Genomic DNA, 27,794 nt, shown 5'->3' on the forward strand with positions numbered 1-27,794 from the left:
CGCGTACGTTATTTATACTGCACGTTTTGTATGGTTTACTTTGAAATGTTGAATGGATGATTCTTATTTCTCTATTGTTCATGCAAAATGTGACCACCTAGCATGTCCAAAGGAAATTAGTGGGAAGTGTTATTGAAAAATACACAATCATTATAAGTTATATGATTTGCAGAAGGCACAATTAAAGGTTGATCAACAATAAGCAGGTTTTGAATTAGCTCATTAAATGTTGAACAATAATTACAGCACAGCATTCTAATTACAATTTTCACATAAATGTTTTCTACAGAGAATAAAAAAACACCAGGGAATACAGCCAGTAATCTAATTAAGGAGTTCTGATGTCATTTGAATTAATTGTAATTTAATATCATGCAGGTCTATGCTTAGAATTTGTACTGTATTTTGTATTTTTCCCCCAGTTATGTCATTTCCAGCTGAAGGTGTTGAGTCTGCAATCAAAAACAACATTGAAGACGTTAGATTGTTTCTGGATTCCCGCCACCCAGGACATTATGCAGTGTACAATCTATCACAACGAACCTACAGATCCTTCAAATTCCATAACAGAGTATGTTATAACAAATATAAAATGTGAATTGAAATTCGCTGTCTTCAATGTACTGCTTAAACTTTGTAGTCTTAAGTTTCATTTTTTCCACAAAAATCTCATATGTTGGCCAGATTTGAATGATAATGCGTAATTAATAATTGTTTCTGTCATTTGTATGTCTTGTTACTTAGTTTAATGCATTTGTATGCGTAGTTTGACTGGCAAGTAGCTATTCAGTTGAACCTTTCCTACAAATGAAAGGCCACTGATTGTAGTGGACAGCATTCAGTTGGGCACCTTTGTATGTGGGAATTGTTTAGCCAACCTGCTTTCAAATGTCCACTGAAAGTAGTGCCTCTTTTTAAAGTGAATGTGCTGGTTATGTGTAACACCATGCTGCATATCATGTCTTGAGGAATGTTAAGAAAATCAAAACAGAACACACTGGTTTATTGCATCCGAATGAAAATATCCTAAAATTGTTTTAGATTTTGAATGAAATATTATGCAATTGAAATGTAATTTTAACTTATATTGAAACTGTAAGTTTACATCTTCAAAGCAAGTCCCACAACCATAAGAACATCTAAAATTGACAGTTACTTATTTGTTCTGGATTTTCCAAACAGTGGCTTTGATATTTGGATTACCTCTTCCCTCATAAACTCCCCAACACGATGCTGTGCACATTTCTATTAGTGTCTTCTGAGTCTGGTTGTCAAAGAAGTCAGCAGTGCAGAATCCACTAGGGAACTCTGCTGGAGCGGTGTAGCAAAGAGGGAAGACAGAGCCCACCTCACTTGTATAGTGCAAGTTGCTGTACTGCTTAGAGCAGCACATTCTAGAGTCAACCTAGGAGTAGGCTATCCTTGACCTCGTGACCAGTATGACCAGATGAATCAATTACCTCATAGTAAAGCAGCTTCTAGGTAGCAGTGATCATAACGTGATTAAATTTCACATCTAGTTTGGGGAAGAATGTGTCTAAAACCAGTGTTTTAAAGTCTTAATAAAGGCAAGGGTGAAGATGGAGCTGGCTAAGGGAAACCGGGAAAGTGGGTTAAAGTGTGGGTTAGTGCAAACACAGTGGCAGCATTTTGAGATATTTCATAATGTTCAGTAAAGTGAGAAAGACTCTACAAATAGAATGCACAATCTATGGCTAATTAAAAAAGGTAACAATAGTGTCAGTTTGAAGGAAAAGTTGTATAATTTGGCAGAGCTTCATGGTAGGTCAGAAGGTTGTTCAGAAATTAAAAACCAGCGAAGAATGGCGGAAAAAGTATTAAGGAGAAGGAAACCAGAGTACTAAGTCTTTCCTTTAAGTTGCCCCGCTTAACATCATGATGCAGGGCTGGATGAACACAGCAGGTCAAGCAGCATCATAGGAGCAGAGAGGCTGACGTTTCGGGCCTAGACCCTTCATCAGAAAAGGGGGAGGGGAAGGGGGTTCTGCAACAAATAGGGAGAGAGTGGGAGGCGGATAGAAGATGGATAGGTGGAGAGGAAACAAACAGGTCGAAGAGGCGGGGATGGGGCCAGTAAAGGTGAGTGTGGGTGGGGAGTTAGAGAAGGAATAGGTCAGTCCAGGGAGGACGGACAGGTCAAGGGGGCGGGATGACCCGGTGTGGCTACCTCTACATCGGGGTAACCAAGCGGAGGCTCGGGGACCGCTTTGCAGAACACCTACGCTCAGTTTGCAATAAACAACTGCACCTCCCAGTCGCGAACCATTTCAATTCCCCCTCCCATTCCTCAGACGACATGTCCATCCTGGGCCCCCTGCAGTGCCACAACGATGCCACCCGAAGGTTGCAGGAACAGCAACTCATATTCCGCTTGGGAACCCTGCAGCCCAATGGTATCAATGTGGATTTCACAAGTTTCAAAATCTCCCCTCCCCCTACCGCATCCCAAAACCAGTCCAGCTCATCCCTGCCTCCCTAACCTGTGCTTCCTCCCACCTATCCCCTCCTCCCACCTCAAGCCGCACCTCCATCCCCTTCCGACTACCTTCATCCCGCCCCCTTGACCTGTCCGTCCTCCCTGGACTGACCTATCCGTCCTCCCTGGACTGACCTATCCCCTCCCTAACTCCCCACCTACACTCACCTTTACTGGCCCCATCCCCGCCTCTTCGACCTGTTTGTTTCCTCTCCACCTATCCTCTCCTCTATCCATCTTCTATCCGCCTCCCACTCTCTCCCTATTTATTTCAGAACCCCCTTCCCCTCCCCCATTTCTGATGAAGGGTCTAGGCCCGAAACGTCAGCTTCTCTGCTCCTATGATGCTGCTTGACCTGCTGTGTTCATCCAGCCCTGCACCTTGTTGTCTCGGATTCACCAGCATCTGCAGTTCCTACTATCTCCGCTCAACATCATATTGTTTTAACATTGTTTTCATGGTCCCAGCTTGCCTTTATTATTTCAGCTAGGAATGCACAGTGCTGTGCATTCCATACTCATGGTACACGATTTCAAATTGTATATTAGATTTAGCAAGGAAACAAATGTCTGAAGGAACCTGTCTCAGATTTTAACATTGATTCCTATGAGAACCAATGGTTTACTAAAGCCATTTCACTTCAAGTTGTGAATTTCAGGAAAGCAATGCAAACTTTAAATCAGGGGTAAGGGCTTGTGAGCAAGCTAGGTAGTAGTATAGAAACAGATATCAAGAGTTTCCATAATTATTTAAAAAGAAAATGAGTAACAAAAGTGAGTGTTTATTCACCAGAGAATGATTCTGAGGAATTACTAATAGAAAACAAGGAAATGGTGGCAGCTTCAAACAGATGTATTATCTGTAGGTAACCTAGAAGTCCTCCTAAAGATGCTGAAAATCAAAAAGATGGAGCCGAGGAAGGAATTTAAAACAATTAAAATCATCATGGAAGGGTTACTGAGAAAACTATTAGAAGTAAATGCTGACATGTCACCAGGATCTGATGGACTTCATCCTACGGTCTTAAAAAAGTGGCTGCAAAGATGAACTGGTCTTAATTTTAATAGTGCTGTGGAATATCCATCCGAGAGGGAATATGGAGGCTTCAGTTTCATGTCTTACTTGCAAAGCATCGTTTCTGTTACTGCAGCACTTCCTCACTACTATGCTGAAGTGTCAGCTGAAGTTTGTGCTCGTGATGCTGAAGTTACACGTGGACTCTCAAACATTCTAACTATGGTACAGAGGCACATAACTCCCCCTCCAATGAAAAAGACTCCATTGGTTCAAACTTAAATATACATTTTTATGTGTAACTATAATGTTTGAAATTGGTAATTAAATAAAATAACTTAATTAAATTAGGCTAATACAGCAATATTTAGGATTCTATTTAGATATTTGTATTTCGTCATGAAGATGCATTTTAGATTTTATTAAACTTCATAACTATTACATAAAATATTTGCTCTGTTTTTAATAAATGTAGGTTTCTGAATGTGGCTGGCCAGCACGACGTGCCCCGAGTCTACAAAACCTGTACAATATTTGCAGAAATATGCACTTATGGCTGAAGCAAGATCAGAAGAATATTTGTGTTGTCCATTGCCTTGTAAGTAATGTAGATGTGTGTTTATATGATACATCAAAAGTCATTGTTGGAAAAGGGTGATTTTACAAATACTTTCAAGATAGTTCTTAAACAAAGTTCTCATTTTGTTTAAACTTGTGGGATAAGGCACCTCAATCTCAAAATAAGTCTCAAATCAAGAAGCAGCTGTTCATGTAGTGTGCTTGGTATGGATCTCTAGACAGTAGTGGAGGCAATAGTCCTGAAATTGTGCAAAAAATAATTGTGTGAGACAATTGGGAGCTGTAATTTGTTTCTGGTTGTATGACTTGAGATGAACTATTGAATGTTCTGAAAAATTAGAATAATCCAATATAGATAATTTATTTCAAAGAAATTAAGAACAATTTATGTCATGTTTAATTTCTGTATTGTTCCTCATATGCAGGAAGCCATCTCATATCTCAAAATATGCGCACAAAGGAGAAAATAATTAAATTCAAAGCAGGAGACAAGATGGGTGGGGAGGAGAGACAATGGTTTAGTTAAAGGTTTGCAGCAGTTTTAAAAGTAAGAAGAAAGTTGAACAACCAGAAGGAGTTGAGAGAAAAATCAGCAGATAGGAACCTAGTAGAGAATAAGTGAGCACAAACAGTGGAGCAAAGGGAATGGACAGGCAAGAGAAGCTCAGTGTTAGAGTATTGAGGGTGCATATTTAATTAGTATGGCATAAGAGAATCACTAAGGTGGGGCAAGACAAGGATAGAAAGATATTTGAAAGTGAGAGCAAGAGCATAGATACCACCTTTTCCTAGGTACTATCAGTTCTGAAGAAGGGTTTGAAATGTTAACTCTGTTTTCTGTCCATAAATGCTGCCAAACCTGTTGAAAATCCCCAGCAATTTCTTTTTTGTTCAAGAATTTTGAATTCTATTTGCTGGGATTTTGAGTTCTATTGCTTGGAAAAGATGGAGTTGATGAGAATGCAGAGCTTTGTGAGAAAGCAAGCTATAGTATTGAAATACATTTACGCCTGTAGAGTATTGAAGCAGTGAACCAGACTAGAAGACGTAGAAAAGTGGAGTGTTTAGGTGTTAAGGACATGCTTTTGCTATTAGTCTTGTAGTGGTGGAAGGGAAATAGTTTAAGTAAAGAAGGTGATAAAAAGTTGGTAAGAGAAATCTTTAATCTGATCAGTATGGCAAGACTTTACACTTTCTGACTAATTTTTGGATGGTAATTGTAAAGTTTGAGAAAGCCCTACCAATAAAAATACTAGCTACCAATACTGCTGGTTCTGACTAGTCAAATTTAATGGAGGAAGTAGAATGGCAGAATTGGTGTAATTTGCATATTTCCAGGCAAGCTTTAGTTTATGGAAACTATTAGGAAATTGATGTAATAAGGCTTGCGATTGACATAATCATTGGCTAATTGAAGTTTGGGCAATGTCAGTTGGTTCCTCTGGGCACAGAATTGTCCCCTATTTGATGCCAAGTTGATATAATAGTGGTTGTGCTGTGATTTTATAATGTTTGCAATTCTGAACTTGGACACCTCAGGCGCATTATTGGAATCTGGTAAAGGTAGCTTCACACTCTTGCTTATGCGGACACTGGGTCACAAGAATGGGGAAAGGCACAGTATCCCTCGATGGAGTTGAAGAATCCTGTAAAGATTTCATTAACTGTACAAGGGTGCAGTTACTGACAAAAAAATTGTCACTTCCAGAGCTGATTGTTTAATGATCATTAGGTGATTGGCACTGGCTTTCACTGTAAGATTGAATACTTCTTTGTAGTAGATGCACTAGAACATGTCCATCTTCTGTTCAAGCTCCTTGAATTGGCCTCAAGATTGGGACAAAAGTGATGCACAAACATTGGTGGTTGTGATTGTTCCTTTGCACCAATAATTATGTGCCTTAACTAATGAGTGCCCTACATTAAGCCAAGCATGTGCTCAGCTGTTTATATTCATTCATTTCTTTCACAACAGGATGGCCGAGCAGCATCTGCAGTGGTGGTCTGTTCTTTCCTGTGTTTTTGTCGTCTCTTCACCACCGCTGAAGCTGCAGTCTACATGTTCAGTATGAAGAGGTCACCACCTGGAATCTGGCCCTCACATAAACGGTATGGTTTAGTTTTGGTTTTATAGTGCAAAGCTTTCGTTGGAATAGTTTTAAGTGCACCACAATAGAGCCTAAGAGCACCAAATTGTATTTGTGCTGTTCTTATTCATTGGAGCACAAGTAGAACATAAAAGATTGGAGCAAGAATAAGCCATTCGATCCCTTGAGCCTGCTTCACCATTTAATAACTTAATGACTGACTACCAATGTCAACTCCATTTTCTCACCCAATAGTGATTTCCATGGATTCTTAGAGCACTAAAATCTATCGATGTCAAGTTGGAATGAATTTACTAATTGAGTACCCATAGTCTTCTGGAACAGAGAATACAATGACTCTCAAATCTGAGTGAAGATATGACTCCTCAGTCTAAAATGGCTATTGTCTTGAGACTAGGACCCCTACGTTTAGACTGCCCAGACAGGAGTACAGCCTGTAAATAACTGCATTGTCAAGTCTTCATAATCTTGTATGTTTCAGTATGATCAGATTTCATTCTTCTAAACGCTAGAGTGTAGCCCTAATGTATTTACCCCACCTGCACTAGGATAGCCCCTCACATTCCTAATTATTTGATGTATACCCAAATTCATCCAAAATGCTTATGTTTAATGTTTTATTCTTCTTTAAAAAGTATTCTCTAATCTTAAATTTAAAGAGAATAATCTCTCATTTCACCTTATATTCTATCTACCATAATTTTGCTCACACACCTAACCTGGCGCTATCCCTTTGTTGACTCTGTTTTCTCCACAGCTTGCCCAGCTAACTCTGTCTTGAATGTGTAATATTGCATGTGCAGCTAAACTGAGTCTCCATCTCACTGTGTGGTAGATTTGCTCTCTCCATCCTCTTTCAGGGTAGGGATCTACATGGCTTGTGTGATAACTCCTACATGGTTCATGGAGAAGTACTAATTAATATCCCTTCAAGTTGCCTGAGTAAGAGTTCCAATGCTAACAGGCAACGGCCTGCCTAGCTGGACCTCATGACCCGAGTCCTGTGGTGCAGTGCTAGTGTACCTACCCCTAGACCAGGAGGCTTGAGTTCAAGTCCCTCCTGCTGCAAAGCTGTGTGGTATCAACTCAGTATATTTTATCAATCTGTTCAATCAAGTAGACCGGGGATGCGTCTGCAAAACTGACTATCCTGGGCTGGGACCAGCCTGCATATATATGCCACAAGTAGTGGCTCTATTTTCCTGTTCAACAAAAAAAGTAGTGACACTGAAAACAGAAAATACTGGAGATCACAGCGGGTCAGGCAGCATTCATGGAGAGAAAGCAAGCTAACGTTTCAAGTCTACATGACTCTTCATCAGAGCTCTAGACTTGAAATATTAGCTTGCTTTCTCTTCATGGATTCTGCCTGATCAGTTGTCATCTCCATCATTTTTTGTTTTCAGTATCGATTCCTGCATCTGCAGTAATTTGCTGCTAAAAAATAATGATCCATTCCGGTCAGTCTTCCTGAGTTATTATAGTTTGCTTTACAGTTTGCAGAGACAACAATGAGGGCCTGGATGTTAGGTCTTATTCCTCTGAAGTCCTGAACCACCTTCCCCATAATTCTACCTGACATCACATAATAGTGTGTTTATACCATTCCTTTCAGACCTATATACATCTGTCACAAACACTTTTCTCCATTATTAATATCCTACATTTGTCTTTGTCTCTCTTTCACTCTCTCTATCTTTCTTGCGCACACAGACACATACAAAAAACACACACAAACATGTTACAAATTCAGGTGATTGAGAGAGATTACTTTTCTCCCAAAATGTGGTGTTGCTGGCTGGAAGATTGTTCTTTGTGATTCTCTTCCTGAGAATCTTGATGCCTGTAGGTCTCTTTCAAACTGGAAGAACTTTACTGTCTGGATTTCCTTCACAGAGGATGTTTCCCTTCTCCAACATGCAGTTTCTTCTTTGCAGTGTCTTAATTAATCTTTATATTAAACCAACATAACTTGCAGTTTATAGTCTTTTAACTGATTATTTGGTGTAGTTTAAGTTAATAATTGGACTAAATTATTTCCTTGTAATGTGAATCACTACTGGTGTTGGAGGTTAACATCAGCACTTTTGAGCTGTTATCTACCTACGTTCTCCGCTGCAACAATTCCAATTGTGCCAAGTTTTCAACTTTTGCACATTTTTGTGATGCAGACTGTTCTGCAGATCTCCTTGCTTACACCCTGTAGGTTATGGAGCGAATATATCTTTCAAAGTGTGAAGTAAAAGGAGAAGAAATTGTAAGTTAGCTTCTGGAAATAAGTCCCAACACACTGGTTGTGAGAGAAACCTCAGAATACCAGCTGAAACTGCAACTGCAACAAATTCCAACTCCAGAAGTATGTGCCCTGCCAATCAAAAGCAGGCAGATAGGTACATAAGTTCAAAATAAAAAGAGAAATTTAGGGGGTAATTGGTACAGTAGATTAGTTACTGACCTTTCACTTTGTGGATCTGGATTCAAATCCTATTAATGCGATGAATATCTGTTGGCTGTATGAAGAATGTCTAATTGGGAGAAAAATGGGAACTTAATCTGGTTTTGTGGCTATTACGTACCTCAATGGAACATAAGCCACTTCCCATTACTGACATTCCTCACTAAATGAACACAAAAATAAATATCAAGAGTGTACAAAAAACAGCAAAAGGAATTGGAATTACTTATTTTGTACGGGTTAATAGAATTTTAGTTGACCTATTTCGTTAACAATGCCTGGAAACCCCATAATGTGGCAGAATATGAATTACAGTCTCTCATTCTGCCCCTGATTTATTTGGTCTTAGTTAGCCCATCAAAGAATAGATTAATTGTACTTTATCACAGAGCGGAAGACCATCACATTGCCAGGTTTTATGTGTCACCAGTGGCTGTTCACTCGACTGTGGAATAATATTAAACCCGGAGCGAGCAGTTTATAAATGGTGGGGTTTCTCATTAGTTTTTATTGTGCTGAAAGCCCACAAAAAGTCAATACGCGTTACTAGATATTGACTATTCGGCTTAGCGTAAATTTTTGATTTGTTGGAATAATTCCTGTAAATCCATGATAGAAATTTATTATTGAGGTTCATAAATTAATTAGTCCACTATTGAATTCAATTTACAAATTGATTTTTAACAAACACATCTATTTCAAACCCTTATTTGAAAAGTATTGTGTATGTCCATTTTTGAAAAAAGGCAATGGTTACAAATGTTTGAACAAAGGTACATTCATGCAAAATGGGCTTGATTTGTTCTGTTCAGTAGTATAGTTTTTGATGAAGTGATTAACTCCTCCTTGAACATTTCCTGATATGATAATGTTAAAATGTAGTTGCAGTTAGAGTTTGTTTCAATAATTGTAATATTTCTCACCAGATTTGCAGCTCCCAGACTAACTGGTCCGTTCTGCTTGTTGTTGGAAATACAACTTATGATTTTTTTTTTCAAAGATCTAATGTACCACAGGGAAGTGACCTTCCTACTAATGTAAACTTACTACTAAGTTATAGACAGGACTCTGCTATATGTTGTGACATTTCAGAAGAAAACTAGGTTCAGCTACATGAGGACATTTTTGCAACAGTTAAGCCAGTAAATTGGTTTGTTCATAAATAGAATTATTCATGGAAACAGGTATTGTGTGTACTATTGGAGGATCAGGTTCTCGAAGTCCACAAGCAGCTCATAAGGGTGATAATTAAACTACTAAATCATACAATAATAATACAAATAATACAAAAATCATACTCTTTATAAAACCTTAGGGGATGTGGTCCTCCTAGAACTAAGCAAACTCATTGAATAACCAATAAATTCGAGTATGAATTATGCAATTATAATGACAGCCACGAGTTTAATTCAGCTAGTTCTCTATGGCAAGAGAATTTGAACTGACCTACAGTGGACGGTCTTACATTATTTATGTTCTTAAATTCCAAAAGCCGTTTTCTTTGTGATAATTTTCAACAGCCTGTCTTGATAAAATTGTAGGTCAAATATATAATTCACAAAGTAATTAACAGGAGTTTAGCAACTTCAAAACAAATTGCACCACCTGTTTGCTGTTTTACAAGAAAGCCAACATAATGTCCTTCTCTGGTTGTTAAGTAGTTCTCATCATCCTCCACATCCTTTCTTCAATCTCTTCCCCAAATATCTAAGAAATGCTAAGACATAGCATTTCCTACTTGTTTCATTCCTTCTGTCCTCATTTTATAATAGCTTGCCAGTCGTAATACTTGCATTGCTAAGCACATAGAGACACACAGTTTCTGATCCCATTACTAGCTCAACAGTGGTAAATGTTGTGTACTTTTCCTGAGTATCAAAACTTTTAATTTCACCTGTCAGTTGTTTTTAACGTGCCTGGGAAGCATCCTGTCAGAGCATGGTTCCTGCCATAAAATAGCAATTATGAAGAAGTGTTCTCCAATACAAAAAAGATGTTCTGCATAGGAATGAATGGAGATTGTAAGAAAATAAATATCAAGACTGTGATTTGGATTGTTTGGTTGTAACCTTAAGAAAAGCAAATAACCAAAGACTAGAAATTTGTCAGGAGAGGTTCTGGAGAAGGACAGATGAAACAGCTGGATAGAGCAAAGAAGAAATTCTCAGGGTGGTGATGGAAGCAAGACCGTCAGTGACTATTATCAAAAAAAATGCCACAAAGTTGGATTGGACATATTCTTAGACATTAGTACTTGGTAAAGACGTGATTAAAAGAAAATGACAATGATATAGACTAAGGGTGAAAGAGAATGTTGATTTTTGACAACTTACAAGAGCCTCCTGTTTTCAATTTCAAGCAGCTGAAGAGGAAAGTTTTCAGACTGCTGGGTGTGGAGAACTGAGCAGAACTGTCCTTGAGCAGATAACACAAAAATACATGATGAAAGCCATAAAGCCAGAGCAGAAAATAAATGAGGGCAAAGCAAACATCGCACAGTAAATGTATATAAAAGAAGTGAGAAAAATATTCATAGACAATGAAAAGTGCATCAGATTCATTCAAAGTTGCTGGCAAATAGATGCAAAATGAGAAAGCATGAAAGCATGAGGCACAGAGGCAGGAAATTAGATAATTCTGCATTTATTTAATTCTCTAGGAACAATTGTACAGGATGCCAAATGTTATTACTCAGTAAAGCATTGCTGACTTCTAATACCTCCATGACCATAATAAAAAGCCATGGAACAGCTGTGAAATAATTAGAACAAAATTTTAATTTTGTTAATTGTGTTAATAATCATAGCAGCTGAATATAAGCGAGTCTTTGGTCAAGCATAGTAGAGGTGGGATTTCAAGATTGACTAGTCTATGATTGTACTGCCAAAATACGTTGTGCTTAGTTCTTCTAGAGTTGTGGATGAACAGAAATGCTATACTTTATAACTGTGCTACTAGATAATTTGTAACTTATCCTTTTTGTTTTTAGATATGTAGAATACATGTGTGACATGATGGCTGAGGAGCCTATAATCCCCCATAATAAACCCATCATGATCAAATCAATTGTGATGACACCTGTTCCTTTATTTAATAAACAACGCAACGCTTGCCGACCATTCTGTGAGATATATGTGGGTGATGATCGAGTAATGACCACTTCTGAAGAATATGATAAATTGAGGTAATATTCCTTATTTGTCTAGTCTGTAATTTATTGGCAGTTTATACAATGCTGATCATAATATTGAATTTAGTGGTTGGAATATTTCAAGGAAAGGACTAAATTTCTGGATTTGGGTAAGGTTGACATCGAAACAATGTGACAGAGTTTGTCCACAGTAAACTGAAAAACATTTGGCGGAAAAACTAACAGATAGTCAGTGGAAGATATTCAAAAAATAATGTAGGATACAGAGCCAGTTTATGCCCCTTGGGAACAAGATTTGTGCTAGTTAAAAATTTACTGAGGAACTTGCTAGTTTATTGACTTCATTTTCAGTTACCTACCCCTTTTCTCCACCATCCCTATTTGTGAAGTACCTTGGAATTTAATGTTGTATGTAAATGTAAGCTGTTACATTTGGTCAGCTTAAATCAGCATTGTAGTAATGTGATAGCAAAGTTAGTCTCTGTGTACGTGAACAGAAAAGGGAAATGATTCATTCCATTCTTTGGGCCTGATTCCCAACTTCTCTTTGAGGAAGTGCATATGTGCTGGTACCAGGGTAAGGATAGTTTTAGGGCTTATGATTTAGGACTCTGACACTATTAGAACAGGCCATCAATATTACATACATTAATGTCATTTTTCATGATTTGACAATAGAGCCAATGTTAAGTCAATGCCTTTTCTGAATTGGGTTTGTTAGACTGTTTCACATTGAAAATTACTAATCTAAAATGATTTGTGATGTCAGATATTTTTTAATAGAAGTAAACTGGAACTTAGTGTATTGTGTGGCAATATTATCTGGCATGTGTTTATTTCAGGGAATTTAAAATGGAAGATGGCAAGGCAATAATTCCACTGGGTTTAAATGTCCAAGGTGATGTTCTCATTGTGATCTTTCATGCAAGATCAACACTTGGAGGAAGACTGCAGGCAAAGGTACAGAAACATTACAGTTCTTCTTGATTTAGTTATTCTGGTTGTGTTAACAATGCTTGTTAACTCTGCAAACTGATTAATATCAATTGCCATTTGTGGATATTTTGGACTCCCAGAAAACTCCCTTCCGAATGGATACCACTGTGCTGCCATTTCTGGTGGGTTGGTTCTGCCAGTAGGACAGAACATACCCAATCACAATGATGCCTAGGAAGTTGTAATGTATGATCTCATGACTGTCAAGCTGTTGGTTAACTATGGGACGCCCCTCTCAATTCTGGCTCAAGTTGCCAAATGTTATTATTGAGGACTTTTCAGGGTTGACAGGCTGGGTATGCCATTGTCATCAATGATGCCTGTGTTGATGTTGGGTGCTCCATCCAATTTCATTCCTTTTTGAATTTTCTGTAGCAGTTTTGTACAACTGAATGGCAATTTCAGAGGTCATTTAAGGGTCAGCTGTATTGTTGTGGTTCTGGAGTCATATGGAGGCTAGACCAAATAATGACAGCAGGAGCAGCACGGTTAGCACTGCTGCTTTACAGTGCCAGGGACTTAGGGTCCATTCAAGCCTCGGGTGACTCTGTGTAGATTGCACATTCTCCCCATGTCTGTGTGGGTTTCCTCCGGGTGGCATGGGTGCTTCCTCCCACAATCCAAAGACGTGCAGGTTAGATGGATTGGCCATTGCTAAATTGTCCATAATATCCAGGGATGTGCAGGTTAGGTTGATTAGCCTTGGGGAAATGCAGGGTTACAGGAATAGGGTGGGGGGGCGGTGCGCTGGGTCAGGCTGGGATGCTCTTCGGATGCTCTTCCCCCAGTGGGAAGGAAAGTGAACCAGGTGGATTTTTTTTGCCAGTCAATGATATTCTCAAGGTTATTATTACTGGGACTAGATTTTAATTCCACAGTTATTAATTACTTGAATTTCAATTCCACCAGCCACGCTGTTGTGGTTTGAACCTGTGTCCAGAGTTTAAACCTGGGTCTTTGGCAGTCCAGTGACATTACCCCTGCCACTGCCTCGGCTTAAAATTAAGGAAGTCTGAGCAATGTACTTAGAAAATCATAGTCGTTAGAAATCATCAAAATCATTAAAGAAGTATGACTGGTCAAAATCAGCATGATTTTACTTAAGGGAAATTATGTTTGACAAAGTTATTCAGTCTCTTGAGATTATAATTAGTGAAAATGGCGATTATGATATATCTAAACTTTCAAAAGGCATTCGTTAAAGCGCCAACCAAATGGTTAATAAGCTAGATAAAGACTTGTGGATTTGGTGATATATTAAACGTGGAAGGAGAGTTGGTAGCAAACTGTTGGTCTAAGTGGGATATTTAGGCCATATTAGCAAGCTACAACTCGTGGATTGTTGCCAGTTCCTTCTGGGCCCTCAGTAATTGACTTTATTGAATTTGATGAAGAGGCAGAGCATATTATTTCTAAGTTTGCTGTAAAGTGAGGTAGAAATGGAAGCTGTGAGAAGCACATAAAGAAGCTGCAAAGATACATGGACTGGTTAAATGATTGGACAGAAAGTTGGCACATAGAGTAGAATGTGGGGAAGTGTGACTTTGATCATGGGACTAGAAAGACAGAATATTTTTTAAAAGTTATGAAACTATTACAGCACATCCATATGATGAGCATTTACAAAAAATGTGAACCAAAAGAACTGCAGATGCTGAAAATCAGGAACAAAAACAGAAGTTGCTGGAAAAGCTCAGCAGGTCTGGCAGTGTCTGTGAAGAAAACATCAGAGTTAACGTCTCAGAGGAGGAAGGGTCACCGGACCTGAAACGTTAACTCTAATGTTTTCTTCACGGGATGGTGCCAGACCTGCTGAGCTTTTCCTGCAACTTCTGTTTTTGTTATAAAAAATGTGGAGTTAGCATAGATGTGTAGCAAACAACTCAGAAGGCAAATGACATGTCCTTTATTACAAGAGAATTGAAGTACAGGATTAAGAATGTCTTGCCATCTTGTGCATGGCTTTGGTGAGTCCAAACCTAGATTGATTTGTACAGTGTTTAAGTGAGGATGCACTTGTTTGGAGATAGTACCGCAATGGCTCCTTATGTTAACCCAAGGGATGAGAAACTTTTCCTATAATGAGAGGATGATAAATTGGCTGTATATTCTCTGGAGTTCAGAAGAATGAGTGGAGATCTCAGTGAAGCATTCAAGAGCCCGAAGGTGCTTGACAGTGTAGGCATAGACGTTATTTCCATTGGCTCAGAAACCTAAAACATGGAAGGTCAGTCTCAGGTTAAGGAGATAAACATTTATGATTTAGATGAGGAGAAGATTCTTCGCTCAAAGCAATGTGAATTTTTGGAATTCTCAACCCAAGAGGGCTGTGGTTGCACCATCTTTGAATATATCCAGGCTGCAGTTGCCAGATTTTGTGTGTCTTGGAATCGAGGGATTTGGGGAGCAGGCAGGAGAATGTGATTGAATTCCAAGATCGGTCAGAATCGTTTGGAATGGCAGAGGAAGTTCAGTGGCTCATTAAATCTACTGTCTCTTCGTAATGATTGGACCGTCCAATATTTTATTAACAGATTAAAGATGTTGCTCAGTGTACCAGGACCGTTGGCAAACTGAGTGAAATTCTCAGTCCAGTTTACCAAAGATGATTATCACCCTCCAAATAATTTATCTCCCTACAGCTACCACGTTATACAGACCCCCTCCCCTTCTCTTTGTCTATCTTTTCAGTAGCGTCTTGTTGTTAAAATGTTGGAAGATTTTCAAATTTGTAAATATTTTTCCATGGATGTTGAGACAATAAACTAGAAAATCTGAATGCTGCATGCCAGGATTAGAAAGTCTCAAGAAATGCGCAGGCATTGACTGACGATTTTCTTTCAGATGACTTCAATGAAGATGTTTCAGATTCAGTTCCACACTGGATTTGTGCCTCGGAATGCTACGTTGGTCAAATTTGCGAAGTAAGTATTTGCTTTTCTCTTAAAATAAAGTTAATGGTCCAGATATTTTGATCAGGATTGGAAACCCCACTTCTGACCCTGAGCAGATTAAAAATTTCCAATAAATCTTTAGTTCCTGGCCAGGGGGCTCCTGCTATGAACCTTTCTGAAAATAGCAAATCCACCAGCAGAGATGTTCGTAGAAACCACACCCCATTTTGCATTAGCAAGTGCACAGTGCTCTATGATTTAATTGTTCGGCAGCACAGCCAGCCACTTGATAACTCCTGTGAAAGGTCAGGATTGTAAGTGTAACATTAAGGTGGTGGGTGAGTGAAGCGTATAGCTGGGTGAGAACAATAGCTTTCCGGGTGGGTGGACTGCTAGGGTGCCAGGTAGGCCTGGGTGTGGGGTTGGGAGTGGGACACTGGTTGTGGGGTCTAATAACAGAGAGTTTTAGATACAGGGTAATTTCCCACAAAAAGTTTCAATTTCCTAGGCAACTCCCACAGAGTTTGCTGCGTCTAAGATTCTCCAGATATGTGACTTCTATCTGCTGCTTCAGCAACTCTTAGCATTAGAATATCTGTGCCAATGTGTCTTAACTGCTGTATTCACCTATTTATATCAAAAGTTTTTTTCCCTGTAGATGGATTGGTCAGAAGGTGTTCAATTTAAATATATTTTCTCCTTCCTGACAGTGTATTTTGGCTAACACAATTTATCCTTAATTCACATTAGGTAGTGGGAATTTATTTGCATCTTTTATTTGCATTGATTTTGATTTTACTGGATAAAACCTTTTAGTGCGTGCAATAGTGTTGAGAGTAGGTTGTATGCATCAAGTTTCACTACATAAATAGTGAATGGATATATTTCTCCGGATGACTGTATAGGATGAATCTAGTACTTTCAAATACTATTTGTGATTATGATATTAATGAGGACTGGACTGGTCTCCTGGGCTAGTTTGGTTGTCTAATACGTTTGGAGAAAATTTTCCAGATTTCTTTCTTTCTTCTAATAGGTTTCAGTTTTTTTTTATGTCTCCCAGGCGGTTACATGGTTCATGAGTAGTGTGTTGAGTATATGTACTGTGATGCTCAAGGAGGACTGATTCAGAAAACCACTTGAGTTTCAACCTTTTGATTTCCCTGCATCAGGATTCAGAAAAGCTATTTTAGTACTCCTCAAGAAATGTGTGTTTCACTTAGTCAAGCTCGCTGTTTGGCAGTACCATGAGCTTAATATCCATTGTATGTAATTATTATAAAAGTACTTGTAAGAATTGCCTTTCAATCAGTCTCGGAAGGCGTCCTGTTATTTATACATCCAAAAGAATTAGTTAGAGATAGTAGGAACTGCCGATGCTAGAGAATCTGAGATAACAAGGTGTAGAGCTGGATGAACACAGCAGGCCAGGCAGCATCAGAGGAGCAGGAAAACTGACGTTTCGAGTCTGGACCCTTCCTGAAACGTCAGCTTTCTTGCTCTTCTGATGCTGCCTTGCCTGCTGTGTTCATCCAGATCTACACCTTGTTATCTCAAAAAAATCAATTGCTGCAATTGGAGAGTAAATTGACCAAAAGCATCATGACTTTAGAAGCAACCACTTTATTGTCCTCTGAAGCAATGGAGAATGTTAAAAGCAAAGCTCTTTGTAAATCTCCAAACAAGAGTGTAAAGTGAGTGATGGTGAATAGGTTGCCTGTTAGACATGTTTCACAAGTTTCCCTTGACTGCTTTGAAAACTTAAAATCAATTTTATACTATTACCCAAAGGTATAACTACCCCCCGGAAATCATGCTGGGCCTGAGAATTTTCAATTTTGCAAGGAATGACAGGAAACAATTTTTTAATTCATAGAAAATAATTCACTTTGAATTGTTGAGATAGATAAATGTTTTCTCCCCCCCGTACTGTATGTAAAAGAATTTGATATGTTTGCTATCTTGTGGTAAGTTCTGTGGCTCCCTGTCAAGTCATGAGGAGCACTGAGCAAGGGCCCAAACTTAACCTCGAGCATTAGGGATTTCATTGATTCTGGCTAGCCCACAATTGTATTAAGAAGGTGGTGGTGAGCCTATTTATTGACTTACTGCAATCCTAATGGTGATAGCACAGTGAGGTAGTGGTTTTAAATCCAGTAGTTGGGACACTAACCAAATAAACTGCCTTGTCCTGGATGATGTAAAGCTTTTTTCATTGTTGCAACTGCATCAATTTAACAACCCCTTGAAAATTGTCATTGACAAATTGGTTTTATGAGTAGCTATGTCACTGGATTTGTATCCCAGAGGCCTGGATTCATGATCTGGAGATATTAGTTCAATCTCAATGTAGCAACTGGGAAAGTAAAATTAATTTAAATAAAAATACCAGGAATAAGAAGTCCGTATCATTAATGGGAACATGAAATCATCCAATTGTCTTAAACTGTAATGGAAGGAAATATGCTGTCCTTATCAAGGCTCTATATGTGCCTCCACACCTAAAACAATGTGGTTGATGCTCATCTGTCTTCTGAAAGAGCCTATCAAGCCACTGAATTATGTCAAATGGCAATAAAATAAGCATAGTAAGATTAAAATTGAACAAATCCCTTACCTTTGACTCAGCCATCTTAGTATAACAGAACTGCACACAGTCCAGTCAACCTTACAAAGACTTCCTCATTAATATCTTGTATGTTGCCTCAAAATTGGTAGAGATTGCCACTCGGACTAGTCAAGCTCATTCTCACAGGATTATGACTTCCAACCAGCATTGCAGGCACCTCCATTACTAATTCTGTCAGGCCTCATTTGGCATCACTTTTGGCTGAAGATAGGTGCAAATGCTTTAGCCTTGTCTTTTCCAGTAAGATGCTGGATTCTGCCATGATCAAGAATGGGAATGATCCTGGATCCTTCTATTCCCGTTAGTTTTCCAATGTCCATCACCTTGCAAGGCTGCAGACATTTATCTAATTAGTTGTGAGATTGTTTAATTGTCTCGACAGCATGCTGTTTCCACTGTTTAGCAGGCATGTTGTCAACGTCTGTGTCTTCACTAGCTTAGAACTACATTTTTAGGTTTACTTGTATGCTGTTGTACACTCCTCATTGAACCATAGTTGGTTCCCTTGATAGAACCAGTAACTTCAATTTTCCTGTCTTACTGTATGGTTGATCTTCTCATCCATTGTGCCTTTTGGGAGTGAACTTTGCCAATTCCCTACCTGTCTACTCACCCCACTGCTATCTCTGTAGTTCCAGCCAGAAGTTCAGTTCCTCCCACTAGTCCAATAGCTTATGAACAAGGCCCTTACCTCCCTTGGTCTTATTGTGGATGATTACATTGACATTACCCTGAAATATAATGAGACCTTTCCCCCTAAAGAAGCCTCCCTACCCAGCTATGTCTTAGGCCACTTGCTCCATTAAGATCATTGCAGGGATGGTGTAATAATTATTGCAAGATATTACCTTGATCAGACTTCTTACTTCTCTGGTGCATTCTCCTCCTTTGAGTGTCTCTGCTCTGACTTAAAATTGTTCTCTCAAATATGTTAAAAGAGTTCTCTGTCAGATATCTTCACTGCTTTGTTCTGTCATCTTCTACATCAAATGAGTTTTCACCCTCTGATTTGAACTCACCTCCCTGTATTGTCTCCACTGAATTCACTGCCTTCTTATCCTCCTTAAACCTCACCAACCATGTAAACCCTCAATTGTTTTGCGTGGCCAAATCCTTCATCTTGCCATCCATCTCATTGTGCTAGTTCCATCATGTCGATCCCAGATAAGCACATCTCTGATCACATCCTGGTCTCACTGCTTTTGTACATCCTCCTTCCACCTCCTTTCTGTATGTGACCCTAGAGAAGATTATTTCTCAATTCACTTACACCTACACTTTGAAAAATCCAACTGTTTAGCCTTTGATCTTCCATTTGCTGCGACAGTTCAGCAGCTGTGCCCTCATTTCCAGCTTTGAAGCCCTGGCCACACTAAAACTATTACCCTTTATCACCTTGGCCATGCCCTTAGTACAAGCCGCACCTCCGCTGCCTTAAGTTCAAGAGGCATGGACTTGAACTTTTACAGTAGATAAGTGGTTTACCTATCCAGCATTGGATCTGACTTGACTACATAAAACACTATATCAGGCTGTCATCCTTGTTATCAAATCCCTCCACTTATGTAATCTTCTGTCACTTCTAATGCTTCCCCATATCTGTGCTAATCTAATCTCATGTATCCCCCATTAGTTTCTCCAGTGCTTGTAGCTGTGCCTTTAGTTGTCTAGGCTCTAAGTCTGGACAACTTTGTGCCTTTCTAGCTTGATTGCTTCCTGTTTGCCCAAGTATGTGATTATTTGATCCAATATTTTGTTGTATGGCTTGGTGTCATATTTCACTTTGTAATGCTCCAGTGGAGGGCCTTGGGTTGTTAACAGTGCTATATAAGTGTTGGTTCTTGTCAAATGATGCTGATGAAGTGCTGTTTCTGTGTCGCAGATATGATCTTGATGCATGTGACATTCAGGAGAAATATCCAGACCTCTTCCAGGTAACTCTGGAAGTAGAGGTGGAGCCTCGAGACAACATCAGCAGCAGTGTACCACCATGGGAAAACTTAATGACAAAAGGACTCAATCCTAAGATTCTTTTCTCTAGCCGTGAAGAGCAGCAAGAGATGTTATCTAAATTTGGTGAGTTTTGGTTTGAGTCTCCAGTGTCCAAGGCTGCACATATTTGCAATACATGGAAAGGAATTTATGTAACTACAGGGTGTTCTGCTATAATGCAATTGATGTGTTCCTGTGAAATGACGCCTGATAGAAAACCACATTATAAAAATAACAGGACCTATGGGAACAGGGGTTAAGGGCAGACCAACAAAAAAAAAATCACTCAAAATGACTCAAAAATCACTTAAAAGCATAACTTTTTTTTATTCATTCACGGGCTGAGGACATTGCTGGCTAGGCAGCATTTGTTGTCTATCCCTAATTGCCCAGAGGGCAGTTGAGAGTCAACCACATTGCTGTGGGTCTAAATTCACATGTAGGCCAGACCAAATAAGGATGGCAGTTTCCTTCCCTAAAGGACATTAGTGAACCAGATGGGCTTTTCCAGCAATTGACAATGGGTTCACAGTCATCACTAGATTCTTAATTCCAGATATTTATTGAATTCAAATTCCACCATCTGCCATGGCGGGATTCGAACCCAGGTACTCAGAATGTTATCTGGGTCTCTGGATTAACAGTCCAGCGATAATACCACTAGGCCATTGCCTCCCCTCACCTATGTTGTATCTTATATCCTATAAAGGATAGCACAGTTTGAACAAATGTTTAATTCACATGTAATAATGAAACAACAGTAAATTTATCACCTCTTGAAAAAATGTCACGGTCACTTGATGGGGGAGGAGCTCCTGAGTTAACTCTGTTGTTAATGCAGGGGCTCTCAGGGTTGTTATCATCATCATCATGACTTTCAGGTGCAGTTTTGTTTGTAGGGTTATGGCGAAAAATAGTTAATCCAGAAGTGGATGGCTCTGGTTCATTGTCTTCTAACTGTTTCCTGGGTGTTGGATTAAAAAAATGTCCAGTTTTTGTTGTTTTTTCCTTTTTTTCTTCATTCAAGAAGCAGTTCATAGGGTGCTCGAGAAGATCTGACTTCACGAACTGCTACCCTGCTGTACTCTGATTTGTAATTGTTGTCCTGTAATTATTGCAACTGCTTCTCAATTTCTCTAAGGATAGAGACAAAACAGAAGTGGAAAGCTCTCATGGTGCTGCATTCTGGACTTCATCTTCTTCATCTCCAGCTTCCACTTCCCCCTCAGTGACAAGTTGTTGTAGATCAGCTGTAGAGAGGTTTTCACAGTGGGACTTAAGCAGCTCTTCAATATCCTGACTCTCCACTTCTTCAAATCTGGCTTGCTTTGCAAGATCAACACAATGTTCTTTGATTCTTGGGAGCTCCTCTGACAGATCAAAGCTTTTTAAATTCTGAAAAGAATCTGGGATAAGCTTCCGCCAAACTGCATGCAAGCAGTCCTTACTGACATCACCCCAGGCCTCCACGATGATGTCAATTGCATTCTTGATGTTAAAGCTCTTCCAAAACTGAAGAATACTGTCCTTATCCCCCTCAGTGGCTGCAGTCAGCCTCTTAAATGTGCGCCTTAAATAATAAACTTTAAAAGCTGCTATTGCACCGTGGTCCATGGGTTGAAGGAAATAGGTTGTGTTTGGGGGTAGAAATTGCACTTTGATGTTTTCAGAAAGCTCACCAATGGTCTGAGGATTTCTTAGGGCATTATCCAAGATGAGGAGAATCTTGAAATCCCCATTTTTTTTCCTGCACTACTTTCTGAAAACATCAACAATAAGGTCAGAAAAAATTTGCCTAGTCATCCAACCTCTTTTTGCTTGATCTAAAGTAGATGCCTAGAGTAGACTTAGGTAACCTTTCAAGGCTCGCGCGTTAGCAGAGTGGTACACAACCACAGGCTTAAGCTTTAAGTCTCCACTGGCATTGGCACCCAGCACCACAGTTATAGGATCCTTTGCCATCTTAAAGCCTGGAGTGTGTGCTTCATTCATAGAAATGTAGGTTCTTGATGGCATTTGCTTCCAGTATAAACGCATCTCATCCAAATTGAAAATTTGATCTAAATTGTAGCCTTCTTCGTCAATTAAATTTTTTTTTACTATGGGAGGAAATGCCATTGTATGCTCCTTGTCTGTGCTGGCAGCTTCACCACATAACTTTACATTTTGAAAAGCATATCGTTTCTTAAAACCAGCTACTGCTAGCATAAAGGCAGGCACATCTGCAGGATTTTTGGCTTGTTTGTTAGATCTTGCTTTAATCTTTTCTGTGTTGTCTCTAATGGTGAATAAGGTTGACTGCTTCATTCCTGTTGCACAAGTAATATCACATGTTTTCTCATGACGCTTATAACGCTTTACAACATCTAGCTTCTCTGCCAGAGTTATAGCCTTTCGTTTACATACACCACTGCAACTTTATCACCAGGACGCTTCTTGTTATCATTCTTGCCAGTTTGTCCTTGCATTTTATGGGAAACACGGCAGAATTGTACAATACCTCTTGCAATGCGAGGATCCTTGATGCCAGCGCAGATACTCTTTCGGCGCATGCTCAGGACAAATCCCACGAACCGATCATGTGATGTTGAAGTTGGAATCACATTATAGCCAACACAAAGTTCGTGTTTTACAAATACTGTTCCCCTATTCGTCAATCACGTTACAGCCAATTCACGTTGCTGGAACACGCGTTATAGCACAACCCCCTGGACATACGTCAGACAAATAATATTGACAAAAATGAGGAAAACGTCTATAGGATTGCAGCATATTAAATATACTCGTACTAATTGTTCTGTTTTGGTCTTCACAGTGGAGAGTTCAGATACAGTGCTACAAGTACAGGAATGAATGAAAGAAAGAAAGAAATACACAGATTGTCTAAACAGAAGCATTGAAATGTTGGGATTTTTGATGTTGAAGTTGGATAACTCTCAGGCCCTGAACTATTTCTTCCCAAGGAGGTTTCTGAAGTTCACTTCTGTTTTTTGGGAGGCAGACTGAAAGCTAGTTAATAAGATAAAGTTCAACACAAATCAGCCGCTCACTGGTTTGTTTTACCTGAAATGTTAATATGAACAGAATAGGGGCCATTTATAGAACATAGAACATTACAGCGTAGTACAGGCCCTTCGGCCCTTGATGTTGCGCCGACCTGTGAAACCAACCTGAAGCCCATCTAACCTACACTATTCCATTATCATCCATATGTTTATCCAAAGACCATTTAAATGCCCTTAAATTTGACTGAGATCTGCCCATTTCTTTTTACTCTTTATGATAAGCAAAATATATGGCTTTGCCCTATTATGTACTGAGCTCAATTACCATGTTAGCAATCCCTAAAGTAATTGGCATTACCATTTTCTCTTACGGCAAGCACTCATTGGACTACCAATCTCCCTCATTAGCTGAGGGAGGGAAATCGCTGGTCTATACTGTTCTTTTCCAGTGAGGGAGAGAGAGAGAGAGAAGAGCTAACTGCACCTCCTCCTCAGTTCTTTTTACGGAGGAGAGGGGTTGCTAAGTTTCCAAAGTTAACCTACAAAACCCTCTCTCTTGATGCAAAGAGCTCACGGCACCAACAATGCAATATCAGCTAAAGTCAAAATGCCAGGTGAATTGAACACAAATCTATTCTATCTCACAATATGACCTCAAAGTCTGCCATTGTCCTAATGTTATTGTGTATAAAAACATATATAGTTTTAATGGCTATCTCATTTCTCCCCAATATGTTCAGTGCTGACAAAATTTTTTTACTATTAAGACAAATGTTTTACTGGACCTCTGGGAATTTAATTAGCTATTTGTAACTTGAGTTTAACCTTTTAAATCAGTCGCATGAGATAAACTAAACCAAAAATTCCCAACAAATGAAACAGTTGAAATTCCCATCTACATTACAATCTGTGCAATTAAGATAGGACTTGAGAAAGAGAGTGCAGAACAACATAGATGAATGTGCAGGCAGAACATTGGCGGATGCAGTTTAAGGTAAAGTGTGGTTTAATGCCCATTAAATGCAAGAGTAACAGATGAAAGTACAATCTAAATCAGGAAGCTCTGTAGATGGAGACAGTAAGGACTGCAGATGCTGGAAGCCAGAGTCAATAGGTGTGAAGCTGGAAAAGCACAGCAGGTCAGACAGCATCCGAGGAGCAGGGAAGTCAGCATTTCGAGTCGAAACCTTGATCAGGACTGGGGCGAGGGCAGGGAGCCCAGAAATAAATAGAGGGAGGGGGCTGGTGCTGGGGCTGGGGGAAGGGTAGGTGGTAGGTGGATGCAGGTAAGGCGTTCTTGTAATTAGCCAGTGGGAAGGTTAGAGCGGATGGGTGAGTAGGAAGATGGACAGGTAGGTCAGGTCAGGGACGCAAGGAGGAGGGGGAGGGCTTGATATGGGATAAACCTGGGGATGGAGGGATTTTGAAGCTGGTGGAGTCAATGTTGTGGCCATTGGGCTATAAGGTCCCAAGGTGAAATATCAGGTGTTGTTCTTTCAGTTTATGTTTGGCCTCACTCTGACAGTGGAGGAGGCCAAGAATGGACATGTTGCCAGGAGAGTGGGAGGGGGAATTAAAATGGATTGCAGCCAGAAGGTCGGGTTGGTTGACGTGTGCAGAACGCAGATGTTCCATGAACTGGTCCCCGAGTTTGCGTTTGGTCTCCCCGATATAGGTTAGAAGCAATGGCCCAGTGATATTTTCAATGGACTGTCAACCCAGAGACTCAGATAATGTTCTCGGGACCCAGGTTCGAATCCTGCCATGGCAGATGGTAGAGTTTGAATTCAATAAATATCTGGAATTAAAGAGTCTAATGATGACCATGAATCCATTGTTGATTGTCAGGAAAAACCCATCTGGTTCATTAATGTCTTTAGAGAAGGAAACTGCCATCCTTATCTGGTCTAGTATAGATGTGACTCCAGATCCACAGTAATGTGGTTGACTTTTAACTGCCCTCTGGGCAATTAGGGATGGGTAATAACTGCTGCCTTGCCAACGATGTCTTCATCTTGTGAAAAAATAAAGAAAAATACATAAGGTTGGATGAATGTGCAGGAGAATGTCTGGATTCCGTATCTGGAAGGACTGTTCGGAGCCTTGAACGGAGGTGAGAGGGAAGTTTTACGGGCAGGTGTTGCACCTCTTGCGGTTGCAGGGAAGGGTACTGGGTGTGGTGGAGAAGTTGGTGGGGGAGTGTAGAGCTGATGATGGAGTCACAAATGAATGGTCCCTGTGGAAAGTGGACAGGGGTGGGGAAGGAAGTTTTTTTTGGTGGTGGCATCTCATTGTAGGTGGCGGAAATGTCGGAGGATGATGCATCGGATTCCGAGGTTGATGGGGTGGTACGTGAGGACAAGGGAGACTTTAAATCCCCTCCCCAGCCCCGATGAAGGGTTTCGGCTCAAAATGTTGACTTGCCAGCTCCTTGGTTGCTTTCTGACCTGGTGTGCATTTCCAGCTTCACATCCATAAGCTCTGTAGATGCTTGTTTAACATAAATTTAAAAATTAGGCAGGTTTATAAAGTGCTAACAGTTTCAGAAGCTGTCATTTAGAGCTGCCAACATTAGGGAAATGTCAATAGTGACATTTATGCTGAGAATGAGTAACCCAACTCTGCCTATAGAATGGGAGAACAGTGACACATTGCATATTAGAATAGGGTACTTTTCAAAATGCAATGAATGATTTTCTTAGTGAGTGATTTTTTGTCAAAATTTATGAATAGAAGCTTATAGTGAAAAAAACTAAGGAATTTTGCTAAAGTTTTATAAGTTATCAAATGGAGCATTGTCCAGTTTTGGTCACTACTCTTTGGGGTGGGGATGAGTGACTTCACGTATAGAATCACATAGAAAATTGGAATCCTTCCTCTAGGACCTGAGAAGGTAAATGAAAGATGTGTAAAATTATGAAGAATTTTGACTGTGTAAGTTAGAAGAAACTGTTCCCAATGGCAGGGGGATTGTAACTAGAAGAACATAGTTTAATATAATTGGCAAAAATTGGGATATGGTGAGAAATTGTTTTACATTGTGAGTTGCAATGATCTGGAATGCGGTACTTGATAAGGCAATGGAAACAAGTTCAGCTGTGACTTTCAAAAGACAATTGCATAAACTTGAAGATGAAGAATTTACAGAGCTATGGTAGAAGGGAAGGAAAGTGAAATGGATTGGTAATTGTTTCAGGGCGCATACTGAACCAAATAGCCTCCTGAGAATCAAGTTATGTTTCCCAGCTCAACAAATTAGTCCTGACATATTTTCTAGTTGGTGAACCATGATAATACAAAATCAGGATCTTCTGTTATTGTAATTTCAGTGATCCATTATTCCAACCTGCTCTGTTGTCCCACCCCTTCTGTACTTACGGAATATTTGACACAAATATGAATCCTAGGCAATGAAATATGCATCCACAATTTGTGTAAGAGACTGTTTGGACAGAGTGCAAAAAACATTTTACATCTACTTCCAGCATTTTCTCTGAAGCACTCATGGCCATATTAAGGCTTATTAATCACTCAAAACCACATAACGATTGCATTAGGTTTATTTCATGACTTCCTGTATTATACAGGTCAGAGTGACTTTTATCGAGAAAGAACTTCCTCAGGAGTCATCTACTTTAGTTTGATTTTTGAATTTTGCTGTACTACATTGCCATTCTCATGGTCCTATGTTTATTGGGTGGTAATTCTGAAATATGTGAGCAAGTTTTGCATGTGAAAGTTATTCTTAATCTTTAAGAAAACCTGTTGGCGTAGAGGAAAAATATAACACACGAAAATTCTGAGATTTATGTCTTTTTTTCTTACCGTACAAAGGAAAACCTGAACTACCCAGACAACCAGGGTCAACAGCGCAGTATGATGCAGAGACTCCTAAATCGGACCACGCTTCACAGAATACAAGTGAAGAGGAGACATCACATCAAAACAGTGATACCTCCAACAGCTTTTTTGAAACATTAAATTGGGAAGGTAAGTGTTGGAAGATCATGATAACTTGATCAAATTTCAGCTTATGCAGGGTGTGGAGGGTTCACTTTTTCATTATACCCAGATTTTCATTTCACATGGATAGTTATTTAAAATTGAACTTCCACTGTGGTTGATAAAAGAAGAACGATCTTGGAGTTACAATAACTTATTGAGTATTCCTATTATCAAATTCCCAGCAAAGCAAACTTACTAAGCTATTAGTTTTATATCTCATGGAGCAATATTGGACTAGCTTCACATTGTCTTATTGGTGTGGAGTGCAAGCATTGATATTGACTTACCTTCATTGAACTAGTGCTGTTCAATTATTCTGGTTACTTAAGCGTCTGAATATGCATATTGCTGTCTTTGTGAAATCAGCTAAACCTGTATCAAAGCTTTGCTCATGCACAGAAATTTTGGGAAATAAATGCCAACAATGTAAGTAATTATTTCATTGCAGCAAATTAAGCGGGCACTTTT

At 39.4% G+C, this 27,794-nt stretch overlaps 1 protein-coding gene across 4 annotated transcripts in view; it reads left to right on the forward strand.

The window, feature by feature from the left end:
• gak (cyclin G associated kinase) overlaps positions 1 to 27,794 on the forward strand; it is a 111,455-nt gene that overhangs the window by 63,926 nt on the left and 19,735 nt on the right. For all 4 annotated transcript variants that reach the window (XM_048592374.1, XM_048592380.1, XM_048592388.1 and 1 more), the window contains 8 exons: positions 423 to 571; positions 3,988 to 4,110; positions 6,067 to 6,200; positions 11,644 to 11,838; positions 12,648 to 12,765; positions 15,646 to 15,725; positions 20,207 to 20,400; positions 27,156 to 27,311. In XM_048592374.1, the coding sequence (XP_048448331.1) occupies positions 423 to 571; positions 3,988 to 4,110; positions 6,067 to 6,200; positions 11,644 to 11,838; positions 12,648 to 12,765; positions 15,646 to 15,725; positions 20,207 to 20,400; positions 27,156 to 27,311 (1,149 nt within the window). The remainder of the gene's footprint in view (positions 1 to 422; positions 572 to 3,987; positions 4,111 to 6,066; positions 6,201 to 11,643; positions 11,839 to 12,647; positions 12,766 to 15,645; positions 15,726 to 20,206; positions 20,401 to 27,155; positions 27,312 to 27,794) is intronic.

The sequence above is a fragment of the Rhincodon typus genome, chromosome 3 (assembly GCF_021869965.1).
Source record: "Rhincodon typus isolate 14 chromosome 3, sRhiTyp1.1, whole genome shotgun sequence".
In the NCBI taxonomy this organism is placed as follows: Eukaryota; Metazoa; Chordata; class Chondrichthyes; order Orectolobiformes; family Rhincodontidae; genus Rhincodon; species Rhincodon typus.